The sequence below is a fragment of the Salvelinus fontinalis genome, chromosome 12 (assembly GCF_029448725.1).
Source record: "Salvelinus fontinalis isolate EN_2023a chromosome 12, ASM2944872v1, whole genome shotgun sequence".
In the NCBI taxonomy this organism is placed as follows: Eukaryota; Metazoa; Chordata; class Actinopteri; order Salmoniformes; family Salmonidae; genus Salvelinus; species Salvelinus fontinalis.
The window spans coordinates 36,019,765-36,042,449 of NC_074676.1; the positions used below are offsets into that span (position 1 = coordinate 36,019,765).

Sequence of the window (22,685 nt, forward strand, 5' to 3'; positions counted from 1 at the left end):
AGAACCCTTTGTGGAAAGGGTTCTTCATGGAATCTAACAGGGTTCTACCTGGAACCAAAAGGGTTCTTCAAAGGGATCTCTTGGGGACAGCCGAAGAACCCTTTTTGGTTCTAGATAGCACCTTTTTTTCTAAGAGTGTAGAACTTAGTGGTGGAAATGAGCAAGGACCAATGACCTTTATTGAAAGCTACAGTATAGGGAAGCTGTTCATGCAAAAGGTATGATTTGACTTGGAAGGGAGACATTTAAAATTTAAAGAAAGAAAGAAAGAAAGAGAGAGAGAGAAAGAAAGTGAAAGCTGGGGATTTATCCCTGTCCGGCTGCCATTCCTTTGATCAGCAGTGAGGCGCTGAAAGTGAGGAGGCGCCTGGGCTTTCCCATGGCCAAACCTTTCAGAAGAGCTTTAGTCGACTGCTGGAGGCTCCAGCCAAGTTCAGCAGAGCCCTGTCTGTCTGTGTGCAAACGCCCGCCAAGCCAGGCCAAACAAAAGACTGGAGTGATCAGAGAGTTCGCTCTTTTAATGGACCGAATAACAATTGCCACGCCAAGGTCTCTATGTCTCAACGCCACAAGATCCGACTGACTCAGAACCAGACAGGCAGGCCATGCAAGACTGTGTGTGTGTGTGTGGACTACGATCAGGAAACATGAACATTCCAGGGCCAGAAGAGTTAGGAATGGGAATGGGGTATAAGGAGGTACTGGCAGAAGTCAACAACATTCAACAATTTGGTCTGATTACAGTTCAAATTGCTCGATAGATCAAAACCATTCACCGGAACCTCCTCTTCTGTATTCTGCCTTTCACCAACACGCCTCCATATTTAGTCACATCTGTATCCTTTCCAGGTATCTCCAGTTTCCTACACATCCTCCCAACAATATGAGCATTCTGAACTGTATGTGTGTCCCCGTGTGTGTGTGTGTGTGTGTGTGTGTACATGTATGTGTTTGTGGTTACTTTTGTATATGTGCGCACGCATCTAAAATCCTCAAATGTGTGTATAGTAGCTACACTATATACACAAAAGTATGTGGACACCCCTTCAAATGAGTGGATTTGGCTATTTCAGCCACACCTGTTGCTGAAACAAATCGAGCACACAGCCAGGCAATCTCCATAGACAAACATTGGCAGTAGAATGGCCTTACTGAAAAGCTCAGTGACTTTCAACGTGGCACCGTCATAGAATGCCACTTTTCCAACAAGTCAGTACGTCAAATTTCGGACCTGCTAGAGCTGCGCCAGTCAACTGTAAGTGCTGCTATTGTGAAGTAGAAACATCTAGGAGAAACAACGGCTCAGCTGCAAAGTGGTAGGCCACACAAGCTCACAGAACGGGACGGCCGAGTGCTGAAGCGCATTGTGCGTAAAAATAGTCTGTCCTCGGTTGCAACACTCACTACTGAGTTCCAAACTGCCTCTGGAAGCAACATCAGCACAAGAACTGTTCGTCGGGAGCTTCATGAAATGGTTTTCCATGGCCGAGCAGCCGCACACAAGCCTAAGATCACCATGCGCAATGCCAAGCGTCAGCTGGAGGGGTGTAAAGCTTGCCGCCATTGGTCTCTGGAGCAGTGGAAACACATTCTCTGGAGTGATTATTCACGCTTCACCATCACACTTCACGAATCTGAGTTTGGCGGTTGCCAGGAAAACGCCACCTGCCCGAATGCATAGTGCCAACTGTAAAGTTTGGCAGAGGAAGAATAATGGTTTGGGGCTGTTTTTCATGGTTCAGGCTCCTAAGTTCCAGTCAAGGGAAATCTTAACGCTACAGCATACAATGACATTCTAGATGATTCTGTCCTTCCAACTTTGTAGCAACAGTTTGGGGAGGGCTCTTTCCTGTTTCAGCATGACAATGCCCCGTGCACAAAGCGAGGTCCATACAGAAATGGTTTGTCGAGATCGGTGTGGAAGAACTTGATTGGCCTGCACAGAGTCCTGACCTCAACCCCATCGAACAGCTCTTGTGGCTGAATGGAAGCAAGTCCATGAAGCAATGTTCCAACATCTAGTGGAAAACATTCCCAGAAGAGTGAGGCTGTTATAGCAACAAAGAGGGGACCAACTCCATATTAATGCCCATGATTGTGGAATGAGATGTTTGACGAGCAGGTGTCCACATACACTGTGGTGTTTCTGTTACTGTTATGAACAGCATTATCAACAGCCCTTAAATCTACTTCCCCTTCAGCTTAATGGCTCTAAGAGGCTGAACCCTTACTTACGACACTCACCCAAACGTGATGCTACGCTAGAATGCTTCCCTGTGTAACCCCTGCTTTGAGACTGTGGGAGACTGGGAGGTTTGGGGAAAGTGAGAGAGATAAGCTTAAACGCAGGATAACAATCTCTCTCCAGTGATATAAAATTGGCTTTTGGCACTAGAAAGCTGTGTTGCCTGACTGCTAAGTTAATGGATAGCATTCTTTGAAGCAGAAACCACCACTGTGGGTAAATATGCAGAACACACACGACTGTGGAAACTTAAGTGAACACAGAGGGCTCAGTACCGACACAACCCAATTCTTGCTAACCCATTAAAAGAGTACTTTACGGTCTGTTATCACTCTTTCAATGTCTGTCTGGCAATTATTTTCCTTCCACAGATACAATTAGTTATCCTCTCAAGTTCATTCTAAAAACAATTTATACTCTAATTCAGAACAAAATGGACTTATCCTGGGTTCAAGTCTGATTCTGCTTCAGTCATCTTGTCACAGTGTTGTTTGACAAGGCAACCATGTGGCATTACTGATTGGAGAAACAGTCAGTCACCCAGGCTAAAAGTCTCTGGACTCTCCATCACTGGTACATTGAGGGGACTCTCACTTCTAGGACGTCAACTGATTTTCCATCAAGCAAGATCAAAGGCTGTCCTTCACTGTGCCTCTTAGGACCATTCACAAATTCATTTACGAGGTCATTTTTTGAGGGAAAATTATTTTAAAAAATGTATGGGAGAAATATCAAAATGTCACACTTTTCTCACTTGAATCCATCCTTCCCTTCCACTGGGGGAGCCATTGACAGACTACAGGAGGAGGACAGAAATAGCAACACTTCCCCCTTTCCACTCCTTCCCTCCTTTCCATCCCCTCATCATCGGCCTGATGTCATCATGGGACCAGCTCTCCCGTGTTTTTTTTCGCTTGGTTTGTTTGGGCTGGGCTGGCCTTAGCTGGGCTGGGCTGACTGTGTGGGCCCATAAGAGTAGTAATGTTCACTATAGGATCTGAGCCTGGTTAATGGACGAGAATCACTGAACACATGAGCAAAACAACTCCCCATGGCAGCGTTTACACAGCTGCTTTGTAATGAAAGGGCTAGGATCTCCAGGCTGCAGAATGGACGGCTGCAGGCTGGGGGAGGCTGGGGTTAGGGTTAGGCTGCACGCTTAGGCTGGGGATGGAGGAGTACTGGGGATATAGGAGGCTGGGGTTAGGGTTAGGCTGTAGGCGGGGGATGGAGGAGGCTGGGGTTAGGGTTAGGCTGCAGGTTGAGGGAGGCTGGGGTTACGGTTAGGCTGCAGACTGGGGTTAGGCTGCAGGCTGGAGGGTTAGGCTGGCGATGGAGGAGGCTGGGGATGGAGGAGGCTGGGGTTAGGCTGTAGGCTAGAGGGTTAGGCTGGGGATGGAGGAGGCTGGGTTTAGGGTTAGGCTGCAGGCTGGAGGGTTAGGCTGGGGATGGAGGAGGCTGGGGTTAGGGTTAGGCTGTAGGCTGGAGGGTTAGGCTGGAGATGGAGAAGGCTGGGGTTAGGCTGTAGGCTCGAGGGTTAAGCTGGGGATGGAGGAGAACTAGGGATGGAGGAGGCTGGGGTTAGGCTGTAGGCTGGAGGGTTAGGCTAGGGATGGAGGAGGCTGGGGTTAGCTAGGCTGCAGGGTTAGGCTGGGGTTGAAGGGGAACTTGGGATGGAGGAGGCTGGGGTTAGGCTGTAGGCTGCAGGGTTAGGCTGGGGATGGAGGAGAACTGGGGATGGAGGAGGCTGGGGTTATGGTTAGGCTGCAGGCTGGGGGGCACTGGGGTTGGGGTTAGGCTGCAGGCTGGGGGGCGCTGGGGTTAGGGTTAGGCTGTAGGGTGGAGGGTTAGGCTGGGGATGGAGGGGGCTGGGGATGGAGAAGGCTGGGGCTGGAGGAGGCTGGGGATGGAGGAGAACTAGGGATGGAGGAGGCTGGGGTTAGGGTTAGGCTGGGGATGGAGGGGGCTGGGGATGGAGAAGGCTGGGGCTGGAGGAGGCTGGGGCTTGAGGAAGCTGGTGAAGGAGGAGGCTGGAGATGAAGGAGGAGGCTAGGAATGGAGGAGGCAAGGGTTATTCTGTAAACTGGAGGGTTAGGCTGGGGATGGAGGAGGCTGGTGATGTAGGAGGCTGGGGATGGAGGAGGCTAGAGTTAGGGTTATTCTGTAAACTGGAGGGTTAGGCTGGGGACGGAGGAGGCTGGGGTTATGGTCATACTGCAGGCTGGAGGGTTAGTGTTAGGCTGGGGATGGGGATGGGAAACTCAGCTGATTAGAGAGGGGCCAGAGTGGCTGCCAGTCTGCGCTGTAACTCAAGCTTAACCAGACTGTCTGCAACACACACACACACACACACACACACACACACACACACACACACACACACACACACACACACACACACACACACACACACACACACACACACACACACACACACACACACACACACACACACACACACACACACACACACACATCCCTTTCACCAATATTGCTCCTGGGCTCCACACCCCGCCAGAGAAACCCATTATATCTGCAGATTTCACAGACATTAAGTCAACAGGGAAAAACAGCACACCTACTGTAACCATACTGTGCTGTCAAAGCACCTCTTGACTTGGTTTTATAGTAATACCACAGTACCACTAAGTGAAACCCTGGGGCAGTGTGAGTCAAAGGTTTATCGAGGTGGACGTCTTCACAGCCTTCACAGGACAGGATAGTACTAATAATGTAAATTCTCACTGAGATGATGGCTGTTGTCTTAAGAAAGTCATGTATTTATGTGAGAATTAGAGCATATCTTCTTTCTTTGGCTAGATGCTCTGTGGATGATTGAGGAGGAGATAGAGCAACAGTTTTACAGCATCCTCCAAACTACGGCAAGCGAAGACGGAGAGAAAGACAGACAGGGGTAATATTTTTACAGTACACAGTGAGGAGCCAGCAGGGGATCTGACAGGTTGGCACCACACACACACACACACACACACACACACACACACACACACACACACACACACACACACACACACACACACACACACACACACACACACACACACACACACACACACACACACACACACGCACACACAGGGGCGGTGGGTGGGGGGGTTTACAGTAGGGCTGCTGGGGTCCGGTAGTCTCCCTTTTCTCTTAGCACAGAGACGAGACTGTTTGTGCCTGCCTCTGTGTACACAGCTGGGGAGTCCATTTTGACTTTTACCTCCTGCCCCTCCCTCCTACCCTCTCTCCCTCCAATCCCTCGCTCCACTCCTTGTCAGGAAATGTCCACGGCACTCCACAAAGAAACATTTTTCTGTCATTCCAAGGGCACTTTATTTATTGCCAGATGTCTGCGAAGCTCCCTCTCCCCCAGTGTTGTGTTTTCCTAGAAAACAAGACCTAAGTTGCTTAGGGGGGATGGGGGAGAGCAGAGGGGAGAGAGCAGGGGGAATGGGGGAGAGCAAAGGGGAGAGAGTAGGGGGGATGGGGGAGCGCTAGGGGAGGCCAGGGGAGAGATCAGGGGGGAGAGCAGTGGGGAATGGGGGAGAGCAGGGGTGAAGGGGAGAGCAGGGGGAGAGAGCAGGGGGGAGAGTAGGGGGAGGCCAGGGTCGAGCAGGGGGAGGCCAGGGGAGAGATTGGGGGAGAGCAGTGGCGAAAGCAGGGGGAGGTCAGGGGAGAAAATCGCAGATCATTTTCTTTCGACTCATGAATTGGATTTGCAGTTCACCTCCAGAATTGACTGTATTGAAATGACATGGACTCAAATCATACTGAGACATAGTCCCACTGAGACACAGCCCCTCCCCCTAACCATTCATCTCAGCTGTAGTTTCTACAGGAGGGAGTTCACTATCCACAACACTACACAACCAGATTACAATCTCTGGTTAAGCCCCCACGTGTCTGTCTGTCTGTACTTACTGTATGAAGGCATCCTACGGTCACATTATGTCTAGACTTGAAGTTAATATATGAGTTAATAGGAAATCTCTCGACTCCCCATCATTGGTACATGGAGGGGACTTTCACTTCTAGGACCAAGACTCATTTTCCATCATGCAAGATCAAAGGCTGTCCTTCACTGTTCCTCTTATCTAGACTGATCTGAAGTTCATATATACAGTAGATCAAAGCCTCTAAAGTTCCTGGCTCACAAATTTCCACAGTACTGGTTGGTGTGTGATGAGAAAGTTGGGTGTCATGTGGCGTCTCTCAGTCAGAGCCCCAGGCACTGTTGTGATGTGTCTGTCTGTAAGAGGTTTTCAACAAATCTTGAAGAACCAATGGATGTTGATAGAAGGTTTCTTTAGTGTTATTAAATACCAAATAATTTTGGCTATATTGTTTAGTTTAAAAAATAGTATTTTGGCTACAGCCTTCAACCATACACTTCAAACACATTGGTTTTTAACAATAAAGACCAAGCAACATTCCTGTGTCAACTTCCATTTATCCTCCAAGATGGTTGAATACCTCTGGCATCTCCAGTATGTTCCTCAGTTGATAATGTCTGTGAGCAGAAACAAGGGTTATGGGATGAACCAGGATCCCGTGTTGATTATGTAGCCACCTATGAGCAGACCCATGGGTTTACAGTAGGAGTGAAGTGGGAATACTGGGAAGGCTCTTACCTCTCTCGCACTGCGGGCCAGTGAAGCCGTAGACACAGGCACATCTGTTGGGCCCAATACAGCGCCCTCCGTTCTGGCAACCATTCTCACACACAGCTGCAGAGAAGAGAGGGGAAGAGGTGTGTTAGGGTTCTGAAACACACACACACGCACAAACACACACACACACACACACGCACTCACGCCACACATACACACACACACACACACACACACACACACACACACACACACACACACACACACACACACACACACACACACACACACACACACACACACACACACACACTCACGCCACACATACACACACTAGCCGGGGGAGTGCTGAGTGAAGTAGATACTCACGCTGTCCACAGTGATTGCCGGTGTAGCCTTTCTGACAGGAGCAGGAGTCTTCCTGGCAGCTGCCTCCGTTCATACACCTGACGTTACAGCTCTGCACTGTGGGACACACACACACACACACACACACACACACACACACACACACACACACACACACACACACACACACACACACACACACACACACACACACACACACACACACACACACACACACAGGGGTCAACAGATGCTGCCGGAACAACTTGCCTGTGCTAGCCGAGAACCTCAACTCAACCAGCTGGTGGTGGTCACATACACAAGAAATGACCTCCAAAGGGAACTTCAACCCCCAGGTGCTTGGTTTAACTTGGAACACCATTACAGTTCAACTCCATATTTGTGTAACAATGTTGTACAGCTAGGTCTAGTATCAGACGTGTGCCAAGACAAACAGTTCGTCCAATGGAATTGACACTTGGGTACTGACTGTCTTTTACATCATGGTATTTGGGCTCTAAAAGCATTTCAGTTCAACTCAACTATATCAACACTCACTTTGTACTATAACATTTGTATAGCACTCTTTCTGCAATTCTGGGCTGTACTTGTGTAGACTTAATTGTATTAGTATATTGTAGAGCACTTTACTGCCAAACAAGGCCCAGGCAGGCCCCACTCCAGCTACAGTATAATCAAACAGATTGTGGAGGCTATAAGTTGAGCCAGCTGTTTCCTATAGATAGGAATGTGCTGAGAGCTGAAAACATCAATTCTGGAGGAGCAGCATACTTAGAACTCAAAGCAGCGAGCTTTCGACAGACTGACAGACAGGAAAAGCCTGCCCGAGACAGATAGACAAGTAGGCTTGACAGACAGACAAGAAGGCAGGCAGGCTGACAGACAGTATGTTCGGGGGATGTGGGGAGATGTAAAACAGGACCCCCACTGCTCTGCTCTATCCAACCAGATCTGGCTGAGAGCAGCCATCCCAGAGCAGAGTGAGAAGTGTCAGCAGGCTTCAGTTAGGATGAAGCCTAGCCGAACTTGGCTAGCCGAACTGAACAAATGTGCTCTCATACTCCCTTAAAAGACCTTCACTTGAAAAACGGGAAAAAAGCTTGTCCATTTTGAGACGCCATAGTCAGCATACACTAACTCAAAATAGTCTGAATTAACCTAAGATAACTCAAGAAATTTGTCATTTCTGACGTTTTTGCCAAGGAGATCTTAGTCACATAATTTTACATCTAACTAAGATGTTTGACGCAGTATTTCTCAATTAAAAAATGAAAACGAGTCGTCTCTCATTGAATGACAATAAAGACTTTATTGAAGAATCCCTATTGTTGACCAATCACCAACGAAGGGGCGTAGACTTCGGCTCCGAAATTCGGCTTGCCTACAGAAAAAAATGGTGTGCCTGAGCAGCAGAAAAAACTCTCACTGAAGTCCAAAATGAACAAAAACATCACAAAATGTCATCTTACCGTGTTATAGGCTCTTAACCAACCATGCCATTTTGTTAGTTTTTTCGCATTGTTCGTTACTTGTTTTATACATAATGTTGCTGCTACCGTCTCTTATGACCGAAAAGAGGTTCTGGACATCAGAACTGCGATTGCTCACCTCAAACTGGACAAAGAGTTCTTCTTCAATGAGTCGGACAGGGGGGATATAATACAGACACCCGACCAGGCCCAGATCCCCGTTATTCGATGGAGAAGGAAACAGAGATTTTGCGGAAAGAGATCAGGGTGCCTTGTGAGGATCAGGCGACGAGTGGTTAATCTGCCCTTGCCTTCTGACCTGCTAGCTCCTAGTGGCCGGGGACTTTAATGCAGGGAAACTTAAATCAGTTTTACCTCATTTCTATCAGTATGTTATATGTGCAACCAGAGGGGGGAAAAAATCGAGACCCCCTTTACTCCACACACAGAGACGTGTACAAAGCTCTCCCTTGCCCTCCATGTGGCCCTCCATTTAGCAGAGACAAAAATATGTTCCGGGATTCTTCCGATGGCATTGAGGAGTACACCACATCAGTCACTGGCTTTATCAATAAGTGCATCGAGGACGTCGTCCCCACAGTGACTGTACGTACATACCCCAACCAGAAGCCATTGATTACAGGCAACATTCGCACTGAGCTAAAGGGTAGAGCTGCCACTTTCAAGGAGCGGGACTCTAACCCGGAAGCTTATAAGAAATCCCGCTATGCCCTCAGACAAACCATCAAACAGGCAAAACGTCAATACAGGACTAAGATCGGATCGTACTACACTGGCTCCGAGCCCGCAAACTATTACAGAATATAAAGGGAAGCACAGTCGTGAGCTGCCCAGTGACACAAGCCTACCAGAAGCCTACCTGCTTCCAGGCAAGTAACACCGAAACATACATGAGCGCATCAGTTGTTCTGGACGACTGTGTGATCACGCTCTCCGTAGCCGATGTGAGTAAGACCTTTAAACAGGTCAACGTTCACAAGGCCGCAGGGCCAGGCGGATTACCAGGACGTGCACTCCGAGCATGCGCTGACCAACTGGCAAGTGTCTTCACTGACATTTTCAACCTCTCCCTGTCTGAGTCTGTAATACCAACATGTTTCAAGCAGACCACCATAGTCCCTGTGCCCAAGAACACTAAGGTAACCTGCCTAAATGACGACCGACCCGTAGCACTCACTTGAAAGGCTGGTCATGGCTCACATCAACACCATTATCACAGAAACCCTAGACCCACTCCAATTTGCATACCGCACCAACAGATCCACAGATGATGCAATCTCTATTGCACTCCACACTGCCCTTTCACACCTGCACAATTAACACCTATGTGAGAATGCTATTCATTGATTACAGCTCAGCGTTCAACACCATAGTACCCTCAAAGCTCATCACTAACCTAAGGATCCTGGGACTAAACACCTCCCTCTGCAACTGGATCCTGGAATTCCTGACGGGCCACCCCCAGGTTTTAAGGGTAGGTAACAACACATCTGCCACACTGATCCTGAACACGGGGGCCCCTCAGGGGTGTGTGCTCAGTCCCCTCCTGTACTCCCTGTTTACTTATGACAGGCACGACTCCAACACCATCATTACGTTTGCTGATGAGACAACAGTGGTAGGCCTGATCACAGACAATGATGAGACAGCCTATAGGGAGGAGGTCAGAGACCTGGCCGTGTGGTGCAAGGACAACAACCTCTCCCTCAACGTGATCAAGACAAAGGAGATGATTGTGGACAACAGGAAAAGGAGGACCGAGCACGCCCCCATTCTCATCGACAGGGCTGTAGTGGAGCAGGTTGAGAGCTTCTAGTTCCTTGGTGTCCAAATCACCAACAAACTAACATGGTCCTAGCACACCAAGACAGTCGTGAAGAGGGCACGACAAAACCTATTCCCCCTCAGGAGACTGAAAAGATTTGGCATGGGTCCTTAGATCCTCAAACAGTTTTTATAGCTGCACCATCATGAGAATCCTGACGGGTAGTCATAGACTGTTCTCTGCTATTGTACGGCAAACGGTACCGGAGCGCCAAGTCTAGGTCCAAGAGGCTCCTAAATAGCTTCTACCCCCAAGCCATAAGACTCCTGAACAGCTAATCAAATGGCTACCCAGAATATTTGCATGCCCCCCCCCCCCCCTTAATTACTGTAATTAATCCCCATTTCTCTTTCTGTCTTTACAGGACGTGATTCATGAGGTGGTGAGGGGATACAGCATGACTGAATTTCCTGGAACCCTTCTTCACCTACAGTTTCTCTAGAACTTCCAGTTACTGTAAATGACCCAGTAGTAGCGTTCTGACTAACTGTACACAGCTGGTCCAGCTAACGACCATTCTGACCCCAGGCCTGGCTAGCATCTCGTGCAGACACTTGGTGATGGATTAATGTGAATGCTTTTGGACTACAGGTTTATGGGTTTGTGTACAGGTCTATTCTCACCGGACTCAACCTCAGCTCAACCCAGAGCTCCAGGACAGTGGGCCATATTGTTGAACTCCCACAGCATTCAGCCTAATCTCTTCTCAGGTCAACAGGGAAATTAAACATGAAATATGGCAATTCCAGCATGACGTAATCATGCAAAGGTTTCATCAAAGCAGAGTACATTTTTCAAATGTCTCTCATCTGTTCCAAAAAAGTGATTCTAGGTCACAAAGGGAGTGGGGGGGGGTAGGAGGAACATCAGACATGGTTGTCAACTCTAAGTTTACAGAATCTTTGTGTTAAAAACCATTCAGGGGCTGGAGGGGTTCATGTGTTTTCTCTTTAACGGGGGGTTGGTGGAAGTGGAGGGGATGGAAAGGGGGGAGAGATGGCCCGTTCCTGTGACCTGTGCCTAAAGCGCCACACATGCTGAACAACAGGTAGGAGGTTGGGGTCCCACAGACCCGGGGAACCACAATGTACCTCTGTGTGGCTGCCCTGTGGGTCGGCCTGCATCCTCCACATCTGTGGGATTTTTACGGGGGGTTGAGAGAGCACAGGAAACTAGTGGTTGTGGGTCTGAACACTGAAGTACTTTATGACTGTGTTCTGTTCTGTATAGGCTTTTACGCAGCTCCTGGGAATAGTGACATGTCAACGTCAAGTTCACTATGGAGATGTCATGTCGTCAAATACAAGTGCTCATGCTGAAATGTTGACAAACTTTGTCTGAAACGATTCACAGCATGAAGTTTTTCATTGCCATGCAAATCCATCTGCCTTAAGTAACCGTGTAGTCTGGTGAGTTTGTCTGAATCACATTTCCATCTTTCACTTACGGACTTCAGTAAACACAACTTCATCTGATTAGTAAAGTTAATCAAATAGGGCTGGAGAAGCTCCATTAAAATATATTTTGGGACCAGCTTCATCTGTGGCCCATACTGTTTAAATGAACTTTGGAAGTGATTAGGGTTTCCAAGGTCTTCAGAAATCTTTTATCTGGGTCTCTTCTGTCTGTGTAATAGATCTATATAATACCACTTCCCCAGAGTTGAGCTGTGCTGAGGCCGTTTGGACCCTGTTAGTTGACAGCTGTTTCTGAGCGACTGTGAGGTAACGGGAATTATAGTTCTGGGAAGAAGTCTGACATGACTGGACTGATCCAGGACACAACTGCTCCACTGGAGACTAGATTATTATGGCCAATAGATATGTATATTGTCTACATTCATTTATTTGTCAGGCACCATGTTGTAACAAATTCAACGATAATCAACAGATCTCCCTTAGGACAGGTCTCCCTTAAATATGAGATGGACAATCTCAATGGGATGAACTTTATCAATAAAGAATAAATAAATAAAGTTTATTTGCATCTGTGACATCTGGAAATGAACCCACAGCTATATGACTATAGCACGTGTATGGGTTAAGATAGATATAAACAGCTTGATCAAAAACATGTTGTTCATTTCTTCCGAGTAGTTCCAACCTCTACATTCCAGATGTGGCCTCTGAGCCATAAAAGTACTATCAATAACCTGACCAATGACTACGGTGTCAGAGACTGGATGTAATTAAAGGGAAGGGAAATGCACAGTATTTACCAACAACTCTATATAGCTTCTGTTAGTCTGAATTACCCAAAGCAGTATTGCAACATAGGAGGGCCTGAAATTTCTGTAAGGTGTCAAAGTGCTTTGCTTTCCTACTAAAAACAAGCACTGAGACGCATAGTGAAAACTCAACACCCCAGTGAAATAGAGCCACAGGTCAACCTACATTATCAAAACATATGGAGGGTTGATTTAGACAGAGCAGGTTTTTATGAAGTATCAAGAAAGTCCCCAGTGCTATACTGCTGATCTGTACGAAACCTGTATGAAACAGAGGCCACGCTTTGACAGAGCCATTTCCCAGTACTGGCCGATGGGTGTATTTATGCCATCAGCAGTAATAAACATGCATGACCCTTGACCCCATAAAATCCAGAAGGTCAGAGAGAGAGAACAGTCTTTATTGATAGACACAACTCACAGTGTTGAATTACAATATTTCTGGACCCTTTGCCAAAAATCAGACAAAACAAACTCTAGACCTACTATTCCTGTCCTAGTTTATCTGGACAATCCCAATACTGTAAGGCCGGTCTGTAAAAAGCCCATAAACCCACTGTATGAGAGCAGAAGCAGTGAGTGTGACAATCAGTTGGAGGCCTATCTTGTCTATGGGGGGACGTTAGCCGCTCATACTCTGGTTTTGGGAACTGTTTTCCCAGCACATAAAGCTGGTGTTGGACCTCTCTGGGGCATCTGACCAGTTTGGACTGTGGAGTCGATCCCTGTTTTACACCTCAGGGTCAGACGGGGAGGCCCGCGCTCAGGGCTCAGAGCTCAGTGTGCGTGTACAAGGGCCTGAAGGGGCTAGGCGTGACTGACGAGACTGCCCGGGCCCAGCCGAGCATGCAACACACACTCAGTAAGTGTTGTAGAAGTACTTCTCTAAAGGCTAGGAGCCCCAGCCATGTGCATTAATCCTCCCAAACCCTGTGACCTGGATACTGCAGTCTGAAGCGGCTGAAAGTTTCAGGCTAAGAAATGGGCCATGTTTGAGAGCATCAAAACCATGGGGCATCATGGGTAAATTGTGACTGATCTACAAATAATATTGAGTAGTTATTTATGATGCAAGGTGATTTGTAGATCAGTCAGTCTCAACTCGCCTTTAAAGTCATTACATTACATTACATTTAAGTCATTTAGCAGACGCTCTTATCCAGAGCGACTTACAAATTGGTGCATTCACCTTATGACATCCAGTGGAACAGCCACTTTACAATAGTGCATCAAAATCTTTTAAGGGGGGGGGGGGGGGGTCAGAAGGATTCAGAAGTCGGCTGCAATGTCGAACGCGCCCATGAATACACAGAGCGACCTAGGCAAACTCAGTTTGAGATTTAGCAAATTAGAATGGTGATATTGTCATGGAACATTGGTGCCAACATGGATTGCTGTACTTTCCAGTATCTATAGCTGTGGTGGTGCATTGTGTGTGTTAGGTTGTCTTGAGTGGTGTTGGGGTGTATTGGGTAGTTTCTGGTAAATTGCTGGATGTTGTGACTCACCTCCGGCACCGGCCCCACAGCTGGGGGAGAGCTGGCCGCTGCCGCAAGTGCACATGTTGGGTCTGGAGCAGAAGCCATCACCGCACGAGTTTCGGCAGATTGCTGGGAGGAGAGAGAGAAACAAAGTCATATAGATGTCACAGCAACCTCTACACAGCCAGCCGGAAGAGGATGGCTCCCTTCTTGGCCAACTCTTTCAAATCAAATCAAATTTTAATGGTCACATATTTAGCAGATGTTATTGCGGGTGTAGCGAAATGCTCTGCAGGTTTGTGGCACTTCATTGGGTGGGAAACCGCTACACAAATACAATAAGCTTCCATTTGATTTATTTGACTAGCAAAGGCAACACACAATTACTCAAGTTATTTAGTCATCAACAAATTGATATAATGTAATATAACTTATTAGTACTTACGGACGATACACTGGTTCCCTGCAGGCAGAGTCTTCCAGCCAGGGCAACAGTAGGAGTGGAAGCGAGAGCCACACACATTGGGCCTTCAAAAGGGTAAGACAGGGAAAACAAACTCAGTACTCAACAGAGCCCCGATATAATTTAGGCAAAGTCCTCAACAAATACACATTGTCATGATTATTTTCCAAGTGCCCAGAGACCGGCTTTCACTCTAAACGGACACGATGTTGATACGAAGCTTCCCAGAACGGTAGGCATTTTTGAATGGGGCTTACACAAAAATACCAGTTTGTTTTCAGTCATACTCAATGTAAACTTCCCAAGAAACAGGAGATATTTATAACACCTTTCTCTAAGCCTCCCTGGTCTCTGGTCTTCTGGCATCCTGCCCAGTACCCCTCCTGGAGTCCAGGTTCTGCCTGCTGATTGGTACCGGGATTTATTTTTTACATTTTTTATTGGACGGAAGGCTGCCCTGACCCCTGACACATGTAAGAGTCATCACGCAGCTCGGAGTGCGGCTAACTGGTCTGCCAGGTTATCCACAACATCCCCCTGAGGAAACGGCCCAACCACATCTACAGGTCTGTCTCTGGTTTACACATAATGAACCTGGCCTCAAGTACCCTAACAGCCATACTGAATTCTCCCAAACTCTTAGTGTCTTCAGAGCCTCTAATGCAGGGGTACTCAACTACTATTTGGTGTGAATGGATATCGTCCTTTATCGGTGCTGTGGTACAGCGTAGTAACAAACATAGTTGTCTACGACTTAGGAAACATGTTGTTAGATAAAATGTACATTACATGAGACAAAAAAATTGAATTAATTACAACTTCTTTCGAATGTAAATATGTGCAACATTGCATCAACATTGCTGAGGAACAAAAGTGGTTGCATAATTGTCTATGCAAAAAAGTGCACTGTGCACCATTGTACATGGGCCTTGAATTATTATTATTTATCTTTTTATAAAATAAAGTGCATGTTTTGTGGAGAACAAAGGAGAGTTGAACAAAAATAATAATCTGAATGCACAGAACGTCACTGTGGGCCATGCAATATTCATGTTGAGCATCTGTGGGCCATGCAATATTCATGTTGAGCATCTGTGGGCCATGCAATATTCATGTTGAGCATCTGTGGGCCATGCAATATTCATGTTGAGCATCTGTGGGCCATAAAATATTCATGTTGAGCATCTGTGGGCCATGCAATATTCATGTTGAGCATCTGTGGGCCATGCAATATTCATGTTGAGCATCTGTGGGCCATGCAATATTCATGTTGAGCATCTGTGGGCCATGCAATATTCATGTTGAGCATCTGTGGACCATGCAATATTCATGTTGAGCATCTGTGGGCCATGCAATATTCATGTTGAGCATCTGTGGGCCATGCAATATTCATGTTGAGTCACTGTGGGCCATGCAATATTCATGTTGAGTCACTCTGGGACTTGCAATATTCATGTTGAGTCACTGTGGACCATGCAATATTCATGTTGAGTCACTCTGGGACTTGCAGTATTCATGTTGAGTCACTGTGGGCCATGCAATATTCATGTTGAGTCACTGTGGGCCATGCAATATTCATGTTGAGTCACTGTGGGCCATGCAATATTCATGTTGAGTCACTCTGGAACTTGCCCTGCATTAATGAGAGAAATTACACTTTCTGTCTCTTGCCAATGCTTTGAACTTTGACACAAATGGAGTGAGAGTGTTCATTGGTGGGCTTGGTGTGGTATTTGTTTTGAATAAAGTTAATTGTGGAGAAGGCTGATTCACAGTTGTATGTGGAGCCAAACATGGTCAGGATGTATAGTGCCAGTTTTTTGAGAAGCTGCAGGCCCCATCTTTCCCCAGAAAGTGACAGGGTCACAATCACCAGCCTGCTCCTTCAAAGACACATTTTCTTGCAGCTCAATCAACTACATTTGCAGTGATGCAACATCTACCCATCTGAAGATCTGTTTTGCTTCTTCTGACAACTTTGTCACAGTTCTCTTCCAACAGTGAAGTCATTAAAGCGAGCCTTGAAGTTATCCATCAACTTCTGGATGAAATCAACATGGTTGGGAACATCTTTGTCTCCCTGTGTTTGCACTAGAAGATTGGGAAAGTGGACATGGTCTCCCTGGAGATCATTCTTGAAAATCTCCAATTTCTTCTGGAAAGCCCGGACTTCTGTTATCATATCACACACTGCGTTGACCCATCCCTGCAGATTAACATTCAGTTGATTAAGGTGTGATGTAATGTCTGTCAATAATGCAACTGTTTCCTTCTTCTCTTCATCTTCCAAAACCCCCGAAAACTGAGTTTCCTTGTCATTCTTTTGCTCTGATAAAAAAGCTTTGATTTACTCCTGAATGCATGTTGTTGGGCTGTCAGGGAATTAACAAGGACTTTGGTGGACCTCTCATGCTGGGATTTGAGTTGGTTAATCTTGTTTGTTCTCACCTCCGTGTTCAGGGGATACTTCTGATCAAATTTACTATGCCTGGTGTCATAATGGTGCTAAACATGGGCACTTTTCACGAGAGCTACGGACTCACTGCATATCAGACACATCGGGATGTGCTAGCTGCGGGGAGAATGAATAAATACTGTTCCATCCACTCGTCTTTGAATATACGGTTTTCAGAGTCAACTTTTCTTTGTTTTGAACAAGCCATATTAACAAAGATACTGGTAACTAAGCTCCTTATATCTCTGATATTTACAGTTGAACCACGGTCAAATCTTTCTGTTTCTTTCTGCCTCCTTGTCCCAAGGTTCCACTGAGGATATTTGGATTAATGTGATTGGGTAAGAAGCGGCCTCTTGTATTTGCATATAACCACGCAATTAGATTAGACGGGGCACTAGTACAGGTAAGCGTTGCTTCGAGAGAGAGAGATAGAGCAGGAAAGAGAGGTTGCTGAGTTAAAGAGACCGCTGAGACCGGTTGATTTTTTAAAGCTGTCTCAAAATAATGTATTGAATTTATAAAACAAAATGCGATGTTATCCGGTCTGGATTGACCCTTCTCTGGGTTCCCTTCTCTGGTTCCGTTCATCCACCTCTGGCCTGCTCGCCTCCCTACCTCTGAGGAAGTACAGTTCCCGCTCAGCCCAGTCAAAACTGTTCGCTGCTCTGGCACCCCAATGGTGGAACAAACTCCCTCACGACGCCAGGTCAGCGGAGTCAATCACCACCTTCCGGAGACACCTGAAACCCCACCTCTTTAAGGAATACCTAGGATAGGATAAAGTAATCCTTCTAACCCCCCCCCTTAAAAGAGTTAGATGCACTATTGTAAAGTGGTTGTTCCACTGGATATCATAAGGTGAATGCACCAATTTGTAAGTCGCTCTGGATAAGAGCGTCTGCTAAATGACTTAAATGTAAATGTAAAGATCCGTACACCTGTCCTCAAGTTGAGTTTGGCTACTCTAATGCATGGGTGTTAAATATACCAGGCCTGCGAGGGGGTCCAATCTAGCCGCGGGTGGTTTGAAATATACCAACCAATACCAACTCAGTATACATCAGTATACATATAGACTAAAACCAAATCCAAAGTGTGTAGAAATGATAATGGGCCTACATTCATACAGTTTCTTGACTGTGTCCAGCTCGCTTGCTAATAATCACCGAAATGAACGCTCGACAGTTAGGGAGCATCAAAAATGTAAAAAAAAATAGATAGAGGACGATCTGTAGTTTGGATCTTTAGATCGACCGAAAGCAGAGCAGAAAAGAGCACAACTCCAACAGCATTACCAGATGGCACAGAGACAGATAATGAGGGAAGGAGGGAGAAAGAGAGAGGGATGGAGACAGAGAAAGGGAAGAGTGTGAGACAGAGGCAGAGAGAGATATAAAGAGATATATAGAGAGATAGAAGAGGGAAAGGACAGAGACAGAAATGAAAGGTTAGTCGGAGAAAAGACAGAACGGTGGGAAAGGGATCAGTAGGAGGTAAAGGAAAACAAGTTGATGTTAAGGAGAGGAGGAAGGACTCAGAGGAGGGAGTGGAAAACAGTGCAGCAGATAAGGAAACAGAGAAAAGGGAAACAAGATTGTTTTGGGCCATACAGTACAAAAATCTTGAAAAATGCTGTTTTGACATACACAAAAACAGCGCAAGAGTACAACATTTTAACAATGAATGGTTCATAAACTGCTTGCTTGCTACAGACATCCATCTCTCTACACAGCAGTTAGCCGTTTGGCTTGGGTTTGTTGTTATTGCTCTCTCCTTCAGGCTAAGCCTGGCCTTTCAATATTCAGGCAAAGAGGATTTGCCTGAATATAGAAAATGAATGCTGTTTTCAGCGCTCAATTTAAAGCTGGGATCCGCACAAGGTGAAACAGCGTCACCGGTGCATTAGTTTGTTGTTGTTGTTTGAAACTCATCTAAATTAGATCAGAGAAGTGTGTTGTAACTGTTGCCAAATAATGACATTCGCATATATTGCGAAGAATGTGACAGTAGTGTGATTCCCTTAGTGGGTCTAAAACCAAGGCCACCAACACCAATGACAAACACCCTAACCACTGTCCCAATATGGGATATCTCTAGGGCATGTGCTTATTGGGCCAGTACAGTTAGGCCCTGTCCAAAAGAAACCCTAACCCCTCCTCCCCAGGCACCGGTGTAGAAGTAAAACAATGACATAGGTGTAAGCAATAGGGTGAATGCACTTTGAAGTAAATACAGCTCTGTTAAAAGTACACTCAAGAAAAACTTTGACTGAGCATAGTGACTCAGGAGTATCATTAAAACAGGTTAATATGCCCCACCAACATCAGACAACTTTACAGAAAGCCCTTCAATTGTTGAAGTTAATCATCAATGATGAGAGAATAGTCAAATGAATTGATAATGGATGCAGACATGGTGGCGTAGAACGACAATCTGAATGCTGTGAATCAAGAGGTTTTGAGTTCAACTCCCAAGTGAGGACATGTTGAATAATAATTACTGTATAAATGAGCATGCATAATGTAATCATTTGTGTCACATATGTAAGTTGAAAGCACTTCTCCTAAACCACAGAAAACTGGACACGGATGTTATTGCAACGTTCCCATGAAATGTGTCTAGAACAGTAATATCTTAAGTTCTAAGAACATGGTAACAACGTTCTGGGTAAGTTCTATTTGACAATAAGGGAATGGTATCTTGGAAGCATTCTTGCACATCCTGGGAACATTCCTATGAAAGAGTTAGTTAATGACCTAATAAGACTGTTAAGGGAACATTCTCGAAAGTTGTGCGACCGTTTGTTGTTAGCTGGGTATGGTATAAAACTGGAAGGGTTGCTGTCGATGAGGTTAAACAGGGGCTTTGTTTAAGCCTAGTAACATACTTACATTTCCCCACTGAAAGGAAAATAACTTTAACCTGGTGAAAGAACTAGAGCTGAAAGGCTTTCAGAAGAAACACCTAATTGCTCCTTTCTCCTTCCAGTTTCCCGATAGTGATGGAACTCAAAGTCTCTGCATGGTAAATCCGACTTCTGCAGTAGCTGTACAGCATTTACTGCGATACGGCCTCTGCAGAAGTCAGGGCATTTATACTTATTGCACTTTGCTGAGCAGAGCTGTTGTGAAGGAAGTTGTCAAGGAAGTGAGTTTGTGTTTATACTGGAACTTTCCGCCCCCACCAACCGTCAACCAATCATGTCAATGTGGAGCTATACGGAGCCCTCCGCAGTTGTTACAAAATTTGGGAGGCACAAGGCGATGCGGTGCGTAGCTCAATTTGGCCTCTACAGGCCTCTGCAATTGCGTCACACCCTCCATACAGAGCCTCCGAACCACATTTTCAAATCAGGCATAAATTGGCTTTTAGGCTTATGAGTGTTTCAACAATGGATCTTTCCTAAAACGGACAAAGATGTTTCCCAAAACCCCACGCAGAGAGAAGGTTTTCTAAGGGCATTGTTGAGGAATGTGTCCATACTGATAGGATCGAAAGAAAGGGAGCGCTGCTCCCTTATCAGCTTTCTATATTCAAATCTTACCTTAACATTATAATACTGACGATGGATCAGCTCCTAGAGAGATATTACTACCCACGGCTGCAAATATTGACACACCTTAAAATGTACTAAATCACAGATTTGGCACATCATTGAGCACATGTTAGGCTACACATTACAGACAGTAGCCTACAAGTAGCAAAATATGACTAAATTGATTGAACATGAAATGTATTCCAATATGATTGAAATAGGCCTATAGCATATATGGTTTATATTAATGCAGTCGTCTCGGTTTTCATTTGAAGCATCTTTATATATCGCTTGTTTGTATCAATTGCCAAGACATTGGTAACTTTGTATTTGTAGCCAACTTTGTTCTGAGGTTATTGGTGGTCACAGAGAGACAGATGAACCATGTGTTTCTATGTTTAGCAGAGATCTTCTCTGTATAAAGTGACGTGGGAAAGAAAAATGAATCTAATGATGCACTTAGCTGTTCTACGATTGGTCTGATGCAGGCGTTAGATTACAAACATTTTCAAGTGCAACGTTAATAACTATGGTTTTGGGAAACAGCTCTGAGATTTAATGATGCTCTTGCAAAGGTTCTAACTAGAGGTCGACCGATTATGATTTTTCAACACCGATACCGATACCGGTTATTGGAGGACCAACAAAGCCGATACCGATTAAACGGCTGATTTTATATATATATATATATATATATATATATATATATATATTTGTAATGACAATTACAACAATACTGAATGAACAACAAACCCTTTTATTTTAACTTAATATAATACATAAATTAAATAAATGTAGTCTCAAATAAATAATGAAACATGTTCAATTTGGTTTAAATAATGCAAAAACAAAGTGTTGGAGAAGAACGTAAAAGTGCAATATGTGCCATATAAAAAAGCTAACGTTTAAGTTCCTTGCTCAGAACATGAGAACATATGAAAGCTGGTGGTTCCTTTTAACATGCGTCTTCAATATTCCATGGTATGAAGTTTTAGGTTGTAGTTATTATAGGACTATTTCTCTCTATACCATTTGTATTTCATATACCTTTGACTATTGGATGTTCTTTTTTTAATTTTTTTTAAGTATTTTATTTTTGCATTTTCCAATTAACAACATTCAAGACAAACATGACAAGATATTAGACAACAATAGGACAAAGTGACAATAACAGATGAGCGTAACAAAGAAAAAAAAAAAAAAGTATAATTATACACTGCTCAAAAAAATAAAGGGAACACTTAAACAACACAATGTAACTCCAAGTCAATCACACTTCTGTGAAATCAAACTGTCCACTTAGGAAGCAACACTGATTGACAATAAATTTCACATGCTGTTGTGCAAATGGTATAGACAAAAGGTGGAAATTATAGGCAATTAGTAAGACACCCCCCAAAAAGGAATGGTTCTGCAGGTGGTGACCACACACCACTTCTCAGTTCCTATGCTTCCTGGCTGATGTTTTGCTCACTTTTGAATGCTGGCGGTGCTTTCACTCTAGTGGTAGCATGAGACGGAGTCTACAACCCACACAAGTGGCTCAGGTAGTGCAGCTCATCCAGGATGGCACATCAATGCGAGCTGTGGCAAAAAGGTTTGCTGTGTCTGTCAGCGTAGTGTCCAGAGCATGGAGGCGCTACCAGGAGACAGGCCAGTACATCAGGAGACGTGGAGGAGGCCGTAGGAGGGCAACAACCCAGCAGCAAGACCGCTACCTCCGCCTTTGTGCAAGGAGCTACACTGCCAGAGCCCTGCAAAATGACCTCCAGCAGGCCACAAATGTGCATGTGTCTGCTCAAACGGTCAGAAACAGACTCCATGAGGGTGATATGAGGGCCTGACGTCCACAGGTGGGGGTTGTGCTTACAGCCCAACACCGTGCAGGACGTTTGGCATTTGCCAGAGAACACCAAGATTGGCAAATTCGCCACTGGCGCCCTGTGCTCTTCACAGATGAAAGCAGGTTCACA

At 45.5% G+C, this 22,685-nt stretch overlaps 1 protein-coding gene across 1 annotated transcript in view; it reads right to left on the bottom strand.

Moving 5' to 3' along the window:
- LOC129867260 (fibrillin-2-like) overlaps window positions 1-22,685 on the bottom strand; it is a 107,490-nt gene that overhangs the window by 72,532 nt on the left and 12,273 nt on the right. Inside the window, exons 3-6 of the mRNA XM_055940549.1 lie at window positions 14,702-14,784; window positions 14,284-14,385; window positions 7,234-7,329; window positions 6,886-6,981 (exon numbers count right to left, since the gene is read on the bottom strand). Of these exons, the coding sequence (XP_055796524.1) occupies window positions 6,886-6,981; window positions 7,234-7,329; window positions 14,284-14,385; window positions 14,702-14,784 (377 nt within the window). The remainder of the gene's footprint in view (window positions 1-6,885; window positions 6,982-7,233; window positions 7,330-14,283; window positions 14,386-14,701; window positions 14,785-22,685) is intronic.